General features: G+C 41.1%; 2 protein-coding genes across 4 annotated transcripts in view; both read right to left on the reverse strand.

Moving 5' to 3' along the window:
* Positions 1 to 522: 522 nt before the first annotated feature.
* On the reverse strand, positions 523 to 8,026 carry LOC306942035 (TLE family member 5-like). The gene is made up of 7 exons (XM_079527712.1): positions 7,685 to 8,026; positions 5,155 to 5,252; positions 4,753 to 4,816; positions 3,647 to 3,691; positions 3,183 to 3,245; positions 2,207 to 2,281; positions 523 to 1,948 (listed from the first exon to the last, which is right to left on the reverse strand). Exons 1-7 carry the CDS (start codon positions 7,709 to 7,711, stop codon positions 1,709 to 1,711), a joined length of 612 nt encoding a protein of 203 aa, XP_079383838.1. The 5' UTR covers positions 7,712 to 8,026; the 3' UTR covers positions 523 to 1,708.
* A 5,456-nt stretch (positions 8,027 to 13,482) lies between these two features.
* gna11b (guanine nucleotide binding protein (G protein), alpha 11b (Gq class)) overlaps positions 13,483 to 19,524 on the reverse strand; it is a 29,081-nt gene continuing 23,039 nt past the window's right edge. For all 3 annotated transcript variants that reach the window (XM_079528489.1, XM_079528490.1, XM_079528488.1), the window contains 3 exons: positions 17,398 to 17,527; positions 16,673 to 16,826; positions 13,483 to 15,617 (listed from right to left, as the gene is read on the reverse strand). In XM_079528489.1, the coding sequence (XP_079384615.1) occupies positions 15,427 to 15,617; positions 16,673 to 16,826; positions 17,398 to 17,527 (475 nt within the window). In that variant the 3' untranslated portion in view covers positions 13,483 to 15,426. The remainder of the gene's footprint in view (positions 15,618 to 16,672; positions 16,827 to 17,397; positions 17,528 to 19,524) is intronic.

The raw sequence follows: 19,524 nt of genomic DNA on the forward strand, positions 1-19,524 counted from the left end.
TTGTCATTAATCATGTTATTTGGATTAAGTCATACAGTAAGTTATATAGTATATATGGGTGCAAGAACCTTTCATGAATGAAGCCTGCCTTAATTGAGGAACCCATGTGTTTGCCCTTGCTTATAGAGCTTTAGCAAGTCACCTATGGAACCTGTATTTCATCAAAACCAGGGGACAGTGAGAGGAAGGAACTTCCCTTGACACAAACAAGTTAAAACAATGATAGGAAAGACAGGCTGATCGATAGTACGAACAAAAGTACTATAACTTACAGGAATAGAGTACTCAGAAAAAATAAATCAAGAAAGGAAAAAAATAACATGGCCGTCCATCTTTTATATCCATCTCTATTTTTAAGACAGGTCCTATTCAAGTTTATCTTGATCAGTTACACTGGAAAGGTACAGGGTAAGGGCAGGAGTAGGGGATTGGAAAGGTACAGGGTAAGGGCAGGAGTAGGGGATTGGGAAAATACAAATGGTGCCTTTTTCCCACCATTACATTCATTCCAGCATGCACACAAACATTTCCAATGTTTAATTAGCCTGTTGTTAAATTCAAGGAATAAGAAAAAAGTAATTACATTTCCAAAATGTTTAACAATTACATTTGAGGACCACATTATATTGGGTGGGCAACTCTCTTAAATCAAACACAAATTAACAGAAATGCACCTTGGAATACTATGCTTTTTTTCCTTGCTATGGTATCACAATGGGGAATTAAAAAAAAGGTTTCCCCACTGACATAGGATTGAGGTACATCATAGTTGAACTGAAGTTAGATTGGGATATGAATAAAAATCAACACTAGAGGGCAAACTTTAGTCTAAATGGATTTGAGGGATTTGTTTACAGCATGTCCCATTTCATACAGTTACAAAATTAATTTGAGATATTGAGAGAAAGGAGTTGATGGAGCTAGTATACTTACTATACTATACTACTAAACAAAGATGGAGAAAGTGGGGAAAAGAGATACGAGTTGAATTGCATGGGCTAATACTCCTCATTGCATTTAGCCACCAGCAAGTACCACTGGTACAGGAGGAGAGGCCAGACAAAAGACACTGGACCAAAAAAAAGTAATAATAATCATATACAAACTGATTTTATATATTGATTATTGGTACAAAAAACCCAAAACAAAATCAAGTGCGGGGCTTGTGAATAAAGCGCAAGGAACATGTGATTTCACTTCAAGAGGCAGGACCATGCTGAGAGAAACTGCTGCTGACATTCAACCTTAAAGCTCACGCCTCACTCTAAATTTCAGTCAAGCCTAACAACAGTGGCTCACACTAAAATAAGCATCTATTTTAAGTCTAGAAGCCTGAACTGAGTCTATTACCTCTACATAATTATGATGGAAACCAACCCCCCACCCTCACTCTCGTTCTCGCAGTCATTCATCATCCGAGCACCTGAACTGGTCCTCCACTTTCACACCTGCCAAACCCCACTTCAAGGAACAATTTACCCTAGATCATTTCAACACCCAGTGCAACTTGATGTCATCATGATTACTTTCCACCCTTAACACACCCACCCCAGACACACACACACACACACACACACACACACACCACACCCCTCTACAGAGAGCAAACCATGACTTGTATCCATCACAACTTAAGCTAACATCCCCACCTCTCCTTCTCTGCTCGTCTCACCACCCACATCCCTCCCTCCCAGTCGTTCAGTTTGGACTAATCTGACTTCTCCCCGTCCTCTTCTCTCTGCTCCCTTTCTGCCGCTTCTCTGGCCTTGTCCTCCTTAGCCAGTTGGGCCTGGGCATGGGAGTGGTTGGCCAGGATGGAAGAGAGGGAGAGCAGGCCGGAGCTGGAGGACACTGCGGGCATGCTGGGAGGGGTGAAACCCAGGGGCAACGATGTCATGGGTAGAGCCAGGCCCTGGAGCTGGGACAGCTGGTGCACCTGTAGCTGTTGCTGAAAAAAAAAAGAGATGCACACATGTGAGCACACATGGATACATATAAACATGTTATGTATGTTTATGGTGTAAATGTCAAATGTAAATGTAATATTTAACAATACATCAAATGATAACAGACCTTCAAATGACCATATAGTGGTCTTGCATGCTCAATGTAATTGTGCCTTGCCATGTTACAATTGCATTTTAAAGATCAGATAGGTTTGGTAACATTTTAAAAACATTGGCCAAAATGTAAACCACCACCTTACCCGTATGATGGAATTCATCTCAGGGGGTGTGACTTGTTTGGCTCTCTCTATGGCACCCAAAACCTGCTGTTGATGCTAGAACACAAGAACACACCATACAATGAAACACACTCACACACTGCTGTGAAATAATCTCAAAGTCAAAGATGTTATGTTGTATTGTGTGCAATGTCTTCGGCAAGATAGGCGATACATCACATTACTGTATTGTTGCGACCATAGGTCGGCGGGTCGCATTTACTATGAAAACCTGAATTTCCGTGTGTCACTTCACACCTAAATACCTCGTGACATCATGCATCATCTCCAGATATGGAGCTGACCTGTTCTGACATTACATATGTTGATCCGTCTCCACCCATCCTTCCTCTTCGATGTCCCCCTTTTGACATCCCTGTCCATTCAAACTCTAGACGGGCCCGCCCCAAAGTTATTAGAGCAGCTGCGCCTGGCAGCCGGCGAAAACTAGAGTTCTCAACAGGCCCGAAACTTAAGGCCCGGCCTTACCTGGGCCCTCATCAAACCCTGTACACTCAAGACACGCTTCATATATGGCCAGACCTCATGAAACCATGAAAACTCAAGACACTGCCCCCGCTGCCACCCTTAGATCTCCATATATGGAGCTGACCTGTTCTGACATTCCTTATGCTGATCTGACCTCATCAAACCTTGTACACTCAAGACACGCTCCATATATGGACAGTACAGAATTCATTCCGTATGTTGATCTGACCCCCCATGCCAAAGTGCCAGCACTCGCCCAGCAGTATGCCGTCACCCAGGTGGATGCGTGCACGCCGCCCTCAGGGAATCTTACTGGTATAAGTGTATATACAGTTGCAGGTGGTCTGCATCACATGTCAAAGTGTCCTTGAACAACACTAAACGTCTACCTTCTCACTCACTGTTATTTGCTGTAGATAACAGTGACAGCTATATTAATAAATTACAAAAATGACTAAAATAAATGTACCTCCTGTGATAGGTAGGGGAGCACCTGGGCACAGATCCCATTCAGTCTCTTCACTATTTCTGCCTGCAAAACGGACAGAACAACATGTTAAGAACAGTAGACTACAATTTGATGATCAAATGGTATTTTCCTTATGAATAAATAAGGTGATTGTTGTGTGTATTTGTATCTACCCATGGTATCCAACTTGATAACTTTGGGCAATCACAAATGCCTAGATTATTTTGATCAATGTTTCAACCATTATAGATCTTGGTGCAAGACAATTCATTTTTTTTATTCCCACCTAAATATACAAATTGTGCTAGTTTCTTTGGTGACTCAATGAGTGTCTATGTGATCGCCCAACCCAACTTACACTGAATGACAGAGACATTAGTGTACATCTTGAAAGGAACAGATGGCAAGACCAATTAAAAAGACAACATGACTACATGAGAGAAGAAACAGTAATTATAGTTTACCTGTTTGTGCATTTCAATGTTCAGCCCATAGGACATCTCATAATACTAGAGTAAGCGCAGGGAGAAAAAGACAAAAGTCACATATTCATTTAGCAGTGGTGGAATACCACAGCAAGACAATTGCCACTACTGCTAAAACACAAACCTTGTTTTCCAACATGTTAATACTTTGAATTAGCACTTCTATCATTCACAGGTATGAAAATGAGATCAGTGTTTGCGTGGTACACAATCAAATCCTTAGTGTTAATTTAGCCCAACTCCGAAGAGAGTACAAAGAGAAAAACTAAATCCAAGTGAGGGGCTCTAGCCATCATATTTTGTGTTTGTAGCACGGAATATGATGAGTTGATTGGCTGATGTATGATAAGAGCGCCCCTCACTTCACACAAGTGTGATTTTTGAGGAGCACTAGCCCCTCCTATAGAGGTTTAATGTTTGTCTTTAGTTCAATGTTTGTTTTGTAAACGCTATTGACAATGAAGGGAAAATTTATGTCATAATGTGCCTCATTACGTCATATTGTCTCTTTATTGTTAATGGCGTTTAATGTTTGTGTTGGCAGCGTTTGTTTTACATCACCATTACATCACCTAATCAACATGAGTTAGACTTTAATATATTAGCGTCCCTCACGTCACACGGGTGTGATTTTATTTTATTTCAACTTTATTTTAATACAGGTAATCTCATTGAGACCTGAGTTCTCATTCTCAAGTGAGACCTGGTTTGGACAGTAATAATCATATGAATCACGTGGAAATCAAGATCCACATACAGTAGTATGGTGTGGCTTACATGCGGACTTGTCATCTACGACAAATCTATGACGCATGACTCCAAATTTGGGCCAGGTTTCAGCCTGATCTGAGCCCTAAATCTTCCATTATAAGATTCAAGTTCAATATTTAAAATATAAAACACACTGTATGCCTACTGGCAGCATGCGCAAGAAATGTGGTGCTGATTAGTCCAGCAGTTAGCGAGATTAGCTCCAGATAGTAGTGCGCCCGCACGCACGCACGCACGCACGCACACACACAGTTTATCAATATTGTATGTAGCAAACAGATAAAACCAACAAAGTACGCTATAATATCACTCACCATGATGTAGTGACGTTGCATCTCAGACTTCTCACTGGCCAATTTATCACACTCCAACTTCAAACTGATTCCAAAGAAGACAAGCAAAACTTTACCTTTACGAATATCTTCATCTTGTGTGTAAGACTCATTTCTTGATACAACTTTGGACATGTTTATAAACTTAACACAGGATTACATATTGCTACATATAACTGACATGTCTTTTTGATGTGCTTAATCTTAGATTAATGGCATTAAAGGGTGATTTATACTTAGTTTTGTGCTAGTGTTGTGCAACCAAGTATAAATTCGGATAACAAAAACAGCATAGTTAATTTTATTCAAATAAAGATTTGTTTTTCTACATTTGTGTGAGCTTGCTTGCACGACACACCCACACAAGCCAGTAAATATAAATACCTGTGGTACTGTGCTTGGAGAAACTGGAACTCATCCTTGATGCGGTCACAGGAATCTGAGGTGGTGAACTTGAGGGGCTGACTGGACTGAGAAGATGCCTGGACAAGAATAGAAAAAAACAACAATTTGAATGTAATGTAATCACAGGCATGCCGATAGCCCGATACCTGGCTGTAACACGGATGAATAGAAGTTGAGCGCACCAATATATCAATCTTATTTGATTTTTTTTTCACAACATCGGTATAGGCAATTATGCAGCCAATGTGTCCCGATTTTTAACCACTTTCAGACTGCCATCCCTATTTTAGCCAGGACAAGCATGCCATTCTTAATGAAAATACTAAAAATACTTTAAAGTTGTGTAGGGACTGTAGGCCTACCCAAAATCGGGATTGGTTATTCAGACTCATAATTCTGGAATTGGTCGGGCTCTAAAAATAGGCATCACACGAGAATCTTGGTTCATAGAAGCTTTTCCCAGAGAACCCCCAGCATATGGTATTGGAACCATGATATGTGGATTATTGTGACTCATTGCTTTAATATATAGGCCTGGAACATGACTTGACCATCCCAACTGATTACCCACAAATAAAGCATAACTAAGAATAACTAACCTTGCATGGCACAGGCCTGAATAGGTATGAATGTTTTAGGTAATGCTATAGGCTGAAGATGAGGGCATGCGTGTATTTTGGTTTGTTTAGTAACAATAACAAGAGTGCAGACTAACTTTTTATGCACCAAAATTATGGAACACAATTCCTCAGGAAATCAGAGAGGCCAACTCCACCAACATTTTCAAACAAAAATTAAAAACACACCTCTTCAGATTAGCCTTCTCCACCCTACCGTAGCACTTTATTGAGGCTTCCCATCATATATTCTATTATTATTAATTATTATTTTTTCTTTAACAAATACCTTAAATGCTTGACTTTCTCATGCCTATTTGTATTCTCGATGTCTGACGTTATGCACATTCACTGTCTTGTCTTGTCTTGCATTATGTTTGATATAACCTATGACCTAACTGTAAAGCACTTGATGTATGTCCTGCCTGTGAAGCAACCCTGTATGAAAGGTGCTATATAAATAAAGCTTATTATTATTATTATTATTAACCCTTTGAGAGGATAGCAAAGATGTAGTAGAAACAGAGAGTGGGCAAAGGATACAGTATTGGAGAGCGAGATCTTCTAATGTAGAGACGGGGGCGTCAAAAGTACCTTAATCAATCAATACTAATCTAAACAACCAGAGTGTTCTTTAAGAGGCATTGCTTTTGTCTTGGCCAGTAGGAAATGACTGTCACTGCAAAACCATCCACAGGGCTCTTTCAAGAAATGCAGTGTTTACACAACGCTAGATTAAAGTGCTGCTGAACGTACAGTAGGTGAGAGGTATTTAGTGGATGGAATCAGCATGGTTCGGTAAAGAGATGAACGACACTCATAACTGCCAGACCAATGCAGTAATCCAGGGTTTAATCTGGTCTCCTAAACCTTATTACTCTCCAAACAAGTGGCACAAGGGCAGTGGGATTATGAGACTAGCGAGAAAGAGGTGCCGTGCTTCACACACAGTGGTCAAATCTCTGCTTCCTCAGTGTAAGCATAAAATGCAAAACTGCAATGCTGTGATATATACAAATGTCATGCTCTACAAAGCACAGTGCAAACTCCTGACTCAGAATACCATAAAACTCTGTTAGCCAGCCCCCTAAAATATTTTGAAACCAGATATCAGTGACATCACCACCAGCAGCAGCAGTGGACACCTAGCTCTAGTGGACACCGTAATATATACATACATTATGATATACAGTATTTTCTGTACCACATTAACAGGCGTCCTGGCAGTTGGATTCCTTCTCAAGTTATTATTGGGTGACAGTGACACAAATGCGTTCAAAGGAAATTCAGTCATAATAAACTGCAAACCTGTTCCATTCTCCCCCATTTTAATGAGGTTTGTGTGTGTGTTGGGGGGGGGGGGGGTTGATCTTTGTCTACAAGGTGGGGTGATTTCATGAAACCTGGATGCAATTAAATTGTCATTGTCTGAAACAAAACAAAAGTGTACACCAAAATCGCAAACGTTAACGTAGCATAATTTTAGCAGAAAAGATCAGCGATGCCACCTTCCTGTTTTCAGGGGCACGAATGCCCTTTGCCCCGATGCATTTATGACGCTGACCTAAGCTAACGTCGTTAACTATTGTTAGCAAACATGTTTGTTAACTGTAAATTGGATGGATGGATGGGTGGGGTGGGTTTACTCACAATTAACGTTAGCTGGCTGCCGTTACAGATAACATCCTATATTGGTTATTTATTTTTTTGCGTGTTCCGTGTCAACTACCAGCAAGCGAGCTGCCTGATGGCTAGATAGTAGATAGAACCGAGACGCTAGCCTGTGCTAAGTTGTGCTAACATTACTGTAGGAGAGAGACAGCTAACTCCGGGTCGCTAGAACTCGGTTTACTCGTCTACAACCTGGACCAAGTCAAAAGTGCTCGACTTACCGAGTGTCTTGATTGTGGAAACATCATGTCAACAATGGATTTCACCGTGTTTCCTTATTAGACTGCTCCGACAGACACGGGCACACTTTAAGCTAAGCTAACTGACTCTCGGCTTTCTTTTAAAATGACTGTAAAGGGAGGGAGCTGTGTTGTGTTTTCACTCTGTCATCGTTGAAATAGCGTCAGCTAAGTAACACCGCAGCAACAATGTAGTCTATCAATCTTTGCGGTGTAAAAAAAAAACGCTGTCCCCCGGAGATAACAAAGATTAAAGCGTCATCAAAGGGCCATCGGGTTATTTAGAAAACGCCTCTGGAGGGATCCTGGATGTTGACATATGAGCCCCTGACATTCCTCTGTCTTGAAAGAAGAGCAACTCTTCTACTAAATAAACCCGGCTGTCGAGAAACGGGCGCCCCCGTGCGGTGTAGGACAGACGACTCAGTACCCTACTTGTATATAATAACAATGACAGTGAGTGCACAGTGCACTCAACATTTGTGCACTCTCAAAGTTATGGGGGTACTTGATTATTAAAGCATTTGAGAACCACTGGACTAAGTCATTTAGGTTTATCCTCATTGATTTGTACCTACCCAGCCCCTAGACCTAGAATGCCTGTGATCATTTAATTAACTTCGTACATTTTCATGTATCATAGGCATAGAACGGTCGCTACTAGCCGCAATTTGCAACTCTAGAATTTTTTATAATGGGATGAATCTAGAGTTGCAATACCCTCCATTGACTCCCCACTCATCATTTTGCGTTTGCGATCTGCTTGTCTTAAACGACGTTAAACTCACCAACATTCCAGCTGTAGTCCAAGCTTGAATTATTCTCTTTCAATCTGCAAAGCTTGTTTTTCATAAAAATCCCCTGTAGACATGTTATGAGCTACTTTCTGTCAAGAAATTCTGTGCAAGTGATTCTTTTTCTAAGTGCTGGAGTTTGGAAGCGCTCGTCGTAAGTCACTGAACGTCCCTGCATGCATCTGTTTCGCATTTGCACATAATGCAGGAGGCAGCAGCGCGACCCCTTAATAAAAACGAGCGCTTCCAAACTCCAACATTTCTTCTTCTTGACAGAAAGTAGCTCATAACATGTCTACGGGGGATTTTTATGAAAAACAAGTTTTGCAGATTGAAAGAGAATAATTCAAGCTTGGACTACAGCTGCAATGTTGGTGAGTTTAACGTCGTTTAAGACAAGCAGATCGCAAACGCAAAATGATGAGTGGGGAGTCAATGGAGGGTATTGCAACTCTAGATTCATCCCATTATAAAAAAATCTAGAGTTGCAAATTGCGGCTAGGTCGCTACTGTCCCTGGTTGAATTCAATTGTGTGCGGCCTGAATGTGATAAATGCTCCGTTTGTACTCACCCATTAAATAATTCCAAAAACGTGGAGGGAAATATGGTCCTCTAGTTTTATATCCATGTGAAAGTTCTGGCACAAAACGTGGCAGGTGCCTTGCGATAGGTGCTGGGTAATTAATCACACCACCTGCCAATTGTGTGACCCAAACTTTTGTGTTTCCCTTGTCAATAATTGGTGATGACGTCTAAAATCAGTTCATCGATCATTCCAGTCCCCCCTCGCCCGGAGAGAAAGACGTCCGTGTGCATCTCTTGAAAAAGTGGAGATAATTTACTAAATACACGTTTTGTGCCAGAACTTTCACATGGATATAAAACTAGAGGACCATATTTCCCTCCACGTTTTTGGAATTATTTAATGGGTGAGTACAAACGGAGCATTTATCACATTCAGGCCGCACACAATTGAATTCAACCAGGGACAGTAGCGACCGTTCTATGCCTCTGATACATGAAAATTTACGAAGTTAATTAAATGATCACAGGCATTCTAGGTCTACCCAGCTCCATGCATATTTGACACAGGTGTGACAGGTAGGTTCTGACAGAGTAGAGAGGGCCTGACTGCTGACTGGACACCGTTACTGGGAGGAGGCAGTGGCACTGGCAGAGTGGACTGGATGGGCTTATAGCAGTGACTGTGACATCCAGAGGAAACAACAGGAGTCAGGAGAGTACATGTGGTGAAATTGTATTTGAATGATTTGGACACAAATGACAAGTCCTCCTGGTAGGTGGTCACCGTCGTCTCGATGGTAAGTGTAAGTAGATGTGTATCTGGACAAGCCTGCATCTTCTGGCAGTCTGTCCTTCTATGCCTCCTCCTATGACACTTGGAAACACCAGCAGTGTCCAGGCAGCACACCTTCCACATTGAACAGCTCTACCCTGGGATTATGTATGACTCCTCATTGTACACTCATTATTTCACATGGAGATTATGTCTCTCCCCCCACACACCCCCCCAGTCTGTGTGAGTCTTTCTGTCCGTCTGTGCGCATCTAATCTCAGACACTGCTGGTCTGCTGGACCAATAGATGTTACATTTTGCATGCATACTGGAAGTCAGATTGGGCTAAAACTTTGCCCAAATAGTACTATACCATCATAGAATGGCCACATGAAGTCTGTGATCCAAGATCAACATGGTAGCAATGCAGTTTTTAGATCCCGTCTTGTTTTTACAGCATATCTCTAGGAATAGGAGGCAGCACCATCTAGAAGAGTGTCCGTCTGTGACTCTGTGGTGTCATGTATGGAAACTATGGATCAATGTTTTATATAGCCACGGCCATGGAATGCATAAAGACTGCATGCTTCCATGTACTGGATTATTTGTCCATATTGTAAATATCGTGTAATATTTACACATGTGATGTAGGCTATATAGATTTGTTTCAATGTTCTTGTGATGTTTTGTTCTTGCTCAATCTCTGGTCATATGAAAATGTGCTCTATAGTTTGATTTGATATTGGTTACCAGAGGAAGCAGATGGACTAACCTTCTCAGACCACAGATCAACAAAGCAGCTAACAACTAAAACACAAACCATGAATCACACTTACACACCATCAGCAAGTATAGGAACAAATTTATTTCAATTTAAAACAGATACCTTGTCATTATGTTTCTCTCTTAGAAGGCGGCAATGATCATAAGTCATGTTCATGTTTGAATGAGGATCAGGCAACAGTGGTCGAAACAAATACATGAAACACATAAAAAAGAAATATGGCAAGAGTAATGTAAATCAATGTTCGATAATAACCAACCGATACAACCCTTTATGCAATTGCATCAATACATCCAAGCCCTCACTTCCAACACAAAATAAACAGCACATGCAATTATAATTACAGTTTCTTAAAAAACAAAACAAAAGAAAACAGGAAAAAAAAAACAGCAGATTATCTTTTAAATCTTTAATCTTAAATACAGAATAAAGTATTTTGTATATACTTAATCATCTATCTCTTGTTTAGTCTCTGGTGTGTGTGTGTGGTCTCTATTTTTTTATATATATTTATTTTAAAGGAGACTGCCTCAGGCGGCGGCCCTTTCTTTATCACCACCACAACGTTGGCACTTAAAAGAGAGCCTGGCTCTAGAGAGAGTGGGGTTGGCACACTCAGTATTATACATCATTTACATTTGGTATACATACAAAATAAAGAAAAAAACAACAACAGCATTTTATACATCACTACACGTTTGAGCATCAGGTTTCATTAGAGTAAAAAAAAAATCAAGTGGTCCTACAATACAATAGTGTTTCGGTAAAGTATTCTTATAATACAAAGGGAATAAAATTAAAAAGGTGACCCCCCCCCCCCCCCCAAAAAAGCATGAAGTTCTGAATATGCACTAATTCCATGTCAAAAAAACTACTGTGATTACACTAAATAATAGGGATACCTCAGAGTACCCACCGGAAGTTGTATCATACCCAATCATCCATTGATCAGATGGTATGCTAGGTACTGGTACCAACTGATCACATAGTATGCTAGGTATTGGTATAGGGCTAGCCAGGCCCCAAAACAGCCTTCATCTTTCAGTATAATTTCCTTCAGGACCATAAATTATAGGCAAACAAAATGGGTGAAAACAAATAGTCCAGTCTTTTCACTGGTCAGTGCTCAAAAGGAAAAGATGACAATGATGTCATTGAAGAATGAAAAGGGGATCAAGAAGTTTGATGTAGATTGCCTACACAGTAACAGCCAGTGTTAATTTAAATCAGAGTACAAATACAAATTTGTACAGTTAAATGAACACTCGGGATTTTACAGTGTAGCCTCTTTACAGCTCATACTTTAGTGTGACAGGAAAAAAGAAGTTATCAACACATTGTGCAACAGGGCTGTACCAAACCAATGAACCCAAATAATCAGCCAGTCAGCCCTTAACTATGTACCTTGGAATTGTAGTGCTGAGTGTGATTGATGGTGACTGGGAAACATGGTCATGTTTCTCAGTGTGTGCATCACCATTAAAAGTGAGTTGCAGTCCACACAAGGTACATTTTCACACTACTGTAAAAACAGTAAAATACCTGTGTATTTATGCTGGCACATGATTCTATTTTAATACTGACACACTGTAGAAACTCTCAAGACAGGTATCTCCTCCTAGCCGACTTCTTGTTCAGCATCAGACTAGTGTAAATTTTTAGCAGGACAACTGGCAGTCAAGTTCTGTTGGCCAACATCTATGACTCAAACACTGAGGTGAGGGTAGGTGGGTGTGGGGGGCAATACTTGTGGTGTTAGTGTCTCTTAGGGAAGTTAGCGTTTACATACTCCATGAGGTCAAGTTTATGCAACACCATGAAATCAATGCAATGATGGAAATAAGGAACACTGGAGGCTAGGGTGCATTAATGCAGATACTAGGTTGAGCTAGGTGAAAAAAGAGAAGAAAAAAAAAGTTTGTGTGTAATCTGTACACAACCTTACGGTTTAACAATAACATCCTGCCTAAAATTCTTAGCACTAAAGTAGTGTCCATCTATTAAAAAAAAAGCAGCAGTGGATGACTTGGTGTCTCTGTTGTGGTCCTGCACTCCACTCCCACTGCCTGCCTGATGTAACTGTGATAGCCCTTAATGACAATGAAGGATACATCGCCTGTAGAAACGGTCAAAGACCTAAAAGGGTATCTGCACGTCACTGGCACTATGAAAGCAAGCTTGAAAATAAAACTAAAACTGCAAATTAATTAAAAAAAGACAGAACACACGCAGCAAGCATGAATCATGTAGACTTCAATTACTGATAAAAATTCCACTTATTTTTTGTATGATACATTTTCTATGTATGCATTACAGCGCTGCGTCTATAAACCAAGAGGAAAGACAAATCTTTTCTTCTTTTTTAAACATCCAACAAAACCAATGTGAGGGCCACTAAAGAAACCATGTGGTATTATCATAGACGGAGGTGTAATGGCAAGTACAACTGGAAATGTCTTAAGAGAAATATAGAAAGTAGAGATAAAAGTCCATACTATACCAGACGTCTTTTTTTTTTTGTTTCTTTTGTCTTTTACAGCAGTTTAGACTCAAGTAGGCTCCCCCCATGAGATAAGGAGCACTTTAACATGACAGAGTCAAAGCAGTGAAATTATCAACACCTTCAAACCTGGTCCATAAATTACATAAATTAAAAAAAAAACACATAATCAATCTTTTTTTTAAATCATCTCGTCACCGTATTGTGAAAGGAAAACAAACAAACAAAAATCTTACCAGCCCTAGTTAGTGTTACTGTGGAGCTGTTGCAGTTGTTAAGGGTCTTAAAAAAAAGAAAGGTTCTTGTCGGATGGAACCTTTTTTCTCCAACTATTGCTCCGGATCTAAAGCCCCCCCACCCCCCACCCACTCAGCACAGCTCTGTGTGTAGTACTCTATCAATCAAGTGAACAAAATCCATAATCACAGTATCAATACTACCGTAAATTCATAAGAAAACAAAAAGAAAACCAAACAGTACACTACTGAAAGTCGTCGATTTGTGTTTGCCAAAGATGGTGTACCACAGAGCCTTTTGTACAGGAGCATTTCTGTGTATATGTATTTACAAACATAAATATACACAAATAATAACGTTTGCAGACCTTAAGAGTGTCTGAAAGAAAGGTCATAGTTCACCTCCTCTCATCACTCAACAGCAAGCAAATCATTTTTAAATTTTTTATAAACAAAGTGACTATACAGTTTTTTTTTAAAAAAAGAAGAAAAAGTAAACAGAAGCACGTCCCGTGTTGATATAATGGATGTCACCATGATGTCACTGTCAGGGTGTGCGTCTGATTGGACGGCAGAGTGAAAGGGGCATGACATCATCAGTGTTGTGCTGCCTATGTTGTCAGAATGTAGTTTTACTTAAAACTGACAGTTCTGATTGGTCAGTCAAGCCATTTTGCCCAGGCTATTAGTTCGAACGGGCCCCCTATTCATACTTATAATGGGCTGCCACACACTGATGATATCAGGTCCTGTGATACCCTCCGCACCCACCTATGGTAATCAGAGCAGAGCATTTGTCAAATGGCAAGTGTCATCTGCTCCTAGGGTAGTGTAGTGTATGGTGTGTGAGTGCACATGTATCAGTGGAACCAGGTGGTGTGAGTGTCATACGGAAGGTTACAGATAGTCTGTGATTTCATACAGAAAACATCTGGAGGAGGGAAGCAATGTGATTAAGTGTAAAATAATAAAATAAATCCACAGAATTCTGTAAAGGATACTTAAGTCAAGTAAATTTATGGTTACTTGTTTTTAGACATTTTCTGTAGTTTATATATTTTTTTGTGTATTTTTAAAGATTTTGGCTTTTTCTTACCCTTTGTTATTATCAACTGTCAAATTTGCCATTATTTGTTAAATAGAAGTAGACATAGCAACAAGTTACTATCATTAAAAATGTTTAAAAAATCTCAGCAATGAACAGAGATTTCAATTTCCTCTCTCTCTCGTGCTTTTTGTCTTCTTGTGTATTACATATGCATTTACTTTACAATATATATTTAATTTTTTTCTCCTTTTTTGCGATTGCGACGCTCACGTTGGAGGGTACATTCATAGATGCAAGATGGAGACAGAATCCTTTGCCCCGCCACCTAACTTCCTGAGTGCAACATCACATCCTGTCTGTGTCACGCTGCCCCCACCCCTCAACTTCACGCCCCATTATTAATTCTATTATGTAATGTACTGCATCTCAGGTCCATATGTTGTTTTCTTAAAGGAGATACAGCGCTGAATTCCTTAAATACCGTCATGAGGTCATGAAAAGGAGACAAATCTCAGGATACCGTCTCACACCACCATGGTTCAACTCCAGAGGGCCAGGGGCTTAAATCCACAATTAACCAATACATAGCTCCTTACTCGTCCTTGTTGCCCCAGACACATGCACATACATAGACGCACCCGTGCACACGCACGCACACACACACACACACACACACACCCCAAAAATCCCCTCAAGTCACTATATAGCCTGTGGGACACAGCCCGTGTGCCAGGTCAGTGTGCCAGAGCCAGCTGCTGGCCAAATTTGACACATGGACCAGCTTTGGGTGGAACCAGGACTCTGACACAATAAGCTGCCGAGAGTAGGAGGAAGAGGGCGAGCTTTGGTGACAGACAGGAGGATGTATGCAGGCGGGAGAAAGAGAGGGGGTGGGGGGCTTCTGTGAATCCACTGTACTAGATGAAAAAGGAAGGGTTCTTTTGGTGTGTATGTATGCGGCCATCATATGCCATGTGATGCGTGTGTTACCGAGCGCACCCTCTGTAAAAGAGGTGTGTTGTTTGTGCAATGAGGGGGCAGAGGTGTGCGTCGTGTGTGATCCCTCAAACCAGGTTGTATTCTTTGAGGTTGAGCTGTAGGATGGTGTCTTTGACAGCTGCAAACACAAAGCGGATGTTCTCAGTGTCCGTGGCACACGTGAAGTGGGAGTAGATGATCTTGTCGCTGTCTGGGTTTAAGTCCACAAACATCTTCAGGATGAACTCCCGTGCCGCCTGGGCATCTCGCTGCGGACCTGAGATATAGAGAGAATGAAACAGAACTGCAATCAGTGGTGTCCTGCACATCAGCTTTTGCCCTGGGCTGCACTGTAGAAGAACGGATAAACAAGATGTGTTACATACACAATCACACATGACACCATAAAAAAGAGACCACAGAAATCAGTCATGCTCCAAGAAACTACTGTCATTTACTCCACACCAAAGGAAGTGACCCACAGTGGTGCTCGTGTGGCACAGTGGTAAAGTATCTTTCCACAACCCTTTGAATCCACCACGGCGCATACGACTTTGTTGCAACTCTATACGAATATGGTCTGTGTTATTGCACATACTCCTACGGGCTGGGGCGGCACCTGTCAGCAAGGAGTGTTGGGCGGGAGGAGAGTGACATGAAGTGAGAGATGTTTTTCAACTTAACTGAAACTCATTTACTGCCAGTGTTTCTCTAGAACAGTCTTCAGCCACTGCTAGTGTGTTTGAGCGTTTTTACTAATCTTTCAAGACCCACAGAATATTTTGTTCTATGACGATGTAAACACCACATTTCTGGAAAAAAGGCTAGAGATTCATTGGGGGAAAATGTGTCACCATGATGTTCTGTTCAGGGTGCAGACATATATCCGACATACCAAAAGTCTGACATACGCTGCAGGTTAAAAATCACTCGCGTTGTGGGTTATAATCACCCGTTGCTCCCGACATGCGTTGCCAGTTACAAATCGCTCATGCTGCAGGTTAAAAATCATCTGTGGCATCCAGGTACGGTTAGGGTTAGTATTTGGGTAGGGTGTCGGACTAATGACTGTCGGACTCTTGGTTATGTCGGAACAAATGCCTGCACCTGTTCCGTTCTTGGCAGTACTTATTGGCAGTTGAATATACGTGATTTAAAAAAATCCAAGCCGGTTTAGTCTAATATTATAGGATTTATAAAAATGACTCTGCTTTCTGTTCCCAGACGCTTTGGGTGAAAACAACCTACACACACACACACACACACACACACACACACACACACACACACACACACACACACACACACACACACACCCACACACCCCCTCACCATCAAACTCAGGGAAGTAGTCAACCAAGTGAGAGTATGCAATCTTCTCCTCCAGCAGGTCTTTCTTGTTGAGGAAGAGGATGACAGAGGAGTTCTGGAACCATGGGTAGGTAATGATGGTCCTGAACAAGGCCTTACTCTCCTCCATACGATTCTGGAAGGGGCACAGAGTGAAGAAGTTAGAATAAAGCAGAGAGCTTGTTTTGTGGTATAAATCATGGATGCGTGCATGTACAATGTCTGCATGTGTGTTTAATTGGCTCCGTTTGAATCCCTCATTACTGATGTATTTTCAAACGCTCACAAAAGAATGGGGGTAATGCTGCATCTAATATGGATCACATATATGGCAAGGGAAATGTTAAGGGAAAAAATATGACTTTTCCTTTTGGTTCTATGCAACCCTGGTCACACGTTGCCATTTAATGTGAGACCTCGTGCCTACCAATACATCTGTGGTGACATCTAAAATCAATGTAGAGACTAAAACTGGTTGGGAACAATTCAGAGATAAAAAAAGAAACTTCATCACTGAAGAAACAAACACGACTTTGTGTGACTTTGTTCCTTCATATTATATTTCAAAGCAGTGGGTATAGGTCTAGGACAGCAGGATTAGTCCAACGTTCTAGCCTCCACTTAAAATTATGTATTGGTAGGCGGAGATCTCTGGCTATGCAAGACTAATGCGACCGTAGAATATGGAGTAGAATGTGTTTACGAACCTCGTTGTCAGACTCCACCAGTACTTGGTCGTACTCACTGAGTGCCACCAGGAACATGATGGAGGTGACATTCTCGAAGCAATGGATCCACTTCCTCCTCTCTGACCTCTGACCCCCAACATCCACCATCCTGAAGAGAGGGAGGACGATGTACGAAAGAACAAGTGGAACATCCCAGGAAGACAAACATTGTTATTAACATGTAATTTAAATCAGTGGTTCTCAAACCTTTTCATGTCAAGGACCCCCGGCCCAAATTGACACCAATTAGCCCGCGGACCTCCATTTGAAAGGATATGCCAGGGACCTCCATAAGAGAAGATGTTTACGGCTCTAGCAGTGATTCTCAACGATTTTAATTTCATTGACCCCCAGTTTGACCTGCATTAGGCTACCCCCATTTAATGGCATTTCTCACTCTGGGACACCAATTTATATTGGAAAATCAATGTTAATTTAACTATGAGAGTGTACAAACGGAACCAAATGGACCCATTAGGGTCCATTTGGTTCAATTTGTACACTCTCAGAGTTACAGACCTATAAGGGTCCATTTGGTTCCAAACTATCATTTAGCTGAGGACCCCCTGGAACTCCCTCAATGGCCCCTGGGGGTCCGTGGACCTCACTTTGAGAACCACTGTCATACGACACATTCAACAGAATCAGAAAGACAATGTGGTCCTGGACAGTCTTGGCTTTCTCATTACGGTTTTGAATCCATCAGTGCAGAGACTTGTTTAAAATGTAGCTTTGCTTTCAATCCAGCAATCTTGACTAGACTTGATCTGATGATAACGTATCAATTCTTAAATGTTATCAGAACATGACTCTGAATCTGGGGCCGAGACTAGCATAATTTTTACCCATCACGTGGGGGGAAAAGTAGGCCTGAAGTAGCTTAAGAGAGCATACTCAATTCTTGCCATTTAAGTGGACGATGAAGACCTGATGGATTCAACACCTAAAGTAAAGTTAGAGCAGTGCCAAAACAAATTCATTCTCCAAACATGGTCATTCCACAAATGTAATGTGAAAAGTGACACACTGGAACAGTTTGTTGAACTCTTGCCTTTTCAGTGGCAACGGGTATGTCCAAAGACAGGCAAGAGACACAAACGGGTTACATGTAACTGGTGCAAGTGAGTAAGCTGTGCCTGTCACCATCCATCCACAAAGATAAGTTTCCTTTTTAAGAGAGATCCACAGTAGGATAAATTGAAAGGGTGCTACATGCCAGTTTGAGAATTCATATAAAGTCCAGGAGAATCCAATCAATATTTACATAAATACCACAGCTCCCTACATAAGATAACAACCCAGCTATGACTCTATATTGGTGATAATCTGCTGACAGTAAAGGTTTCAAAAAGTATTCTCAGCATTTTCCAGCAGTGTTTCCAAGACATTGTGGGTCGCGGACTCGCGAGTAATAGCCCTTTCATTTTTCTTTCTACAAAATGGTTAAAAAATAAAACTTTTAAAAGAAATTCATAAAAAATTAAAAAAAATAAAGTCTTTGTGTAGTGTCGAATGTATCTTTAAGGTCACAAGCTAAAAGGTTTCCGAACAGAATATCCTGGTAGCCTTTCATCACTACTGTGTTCATACGAAGTGGGCAAGTGGCCCAAGATTTCACACCTGCTGTCAGCAAATTTTTTTTCCAGATTACTGCTTTTAGAGAGACTATGGATACTTAGAAATATATCACGGTTCAAGACTACAGGGAACATACTGTATAGGAATTCTTAAACTGAGTGGTGCTCTCTTTTAACCTCCCAATATGACATGAGGGCTTCAAATTGTACATTGGATGCTAGATCAGTCCAGGCAGTAACTTATACTTGATTCAAACCAACCGATAGGGGAAGAGAGGAGGATCATAAAGCATTTGTTTCTCTACCAGCCATTTTCCTGGTGCAAGTGTATGATAAAGCATTGAACTAGAGCAGTCGTGAAGCCATTAAAACCCGTGTGGAGGAGACAAATAGTCAGAGAGAGAAGGAGTGGGGGCAAGGATGAAGGACGAAAGGATAAACAGCATACCGGTAGATGGAGAGGGGGACAAGAAAAGAAGACGGGGGGAATACGAACAGCAGAAAGTACAGGAGAGGAAAACCGTCAGTA

The sequence above is a fragment of the Electrona antarctica genome (genome assembly GCF_951216825.1).
Source record: "Electrona antarctica genome assembly, chromosome: 18".
Lineage (NCBI taxonomy): Eukaryota > Metazoa > Chordata > Actinopteri > Myctophiformes > Myctophidae > Electrona > Electrona antarctica.

Bases quoted from the DNA above. Each gene is read 5' to 3' on its own strand.
- LOC306942035 (XM_079527712.1), bottom strand. From the start codon at position 7,711: ATGATGTTTCCACAATCAAGACACTCG. The intron at 5,253-7,684 runs GTAAGTCGAGCA...ATTCTTGTCCAG, and splicing joins TTCCACAATCAAGACACTCG to GCATCTTCTCAGTCCAGTCA. The intron at 4,817-5,154 runs GTATTTATATTT...CTTTGGAATCAG, and splicing joins CTCCAAGCACAGTACCACAG to TTTGAAGTTGGAGTGTGATA.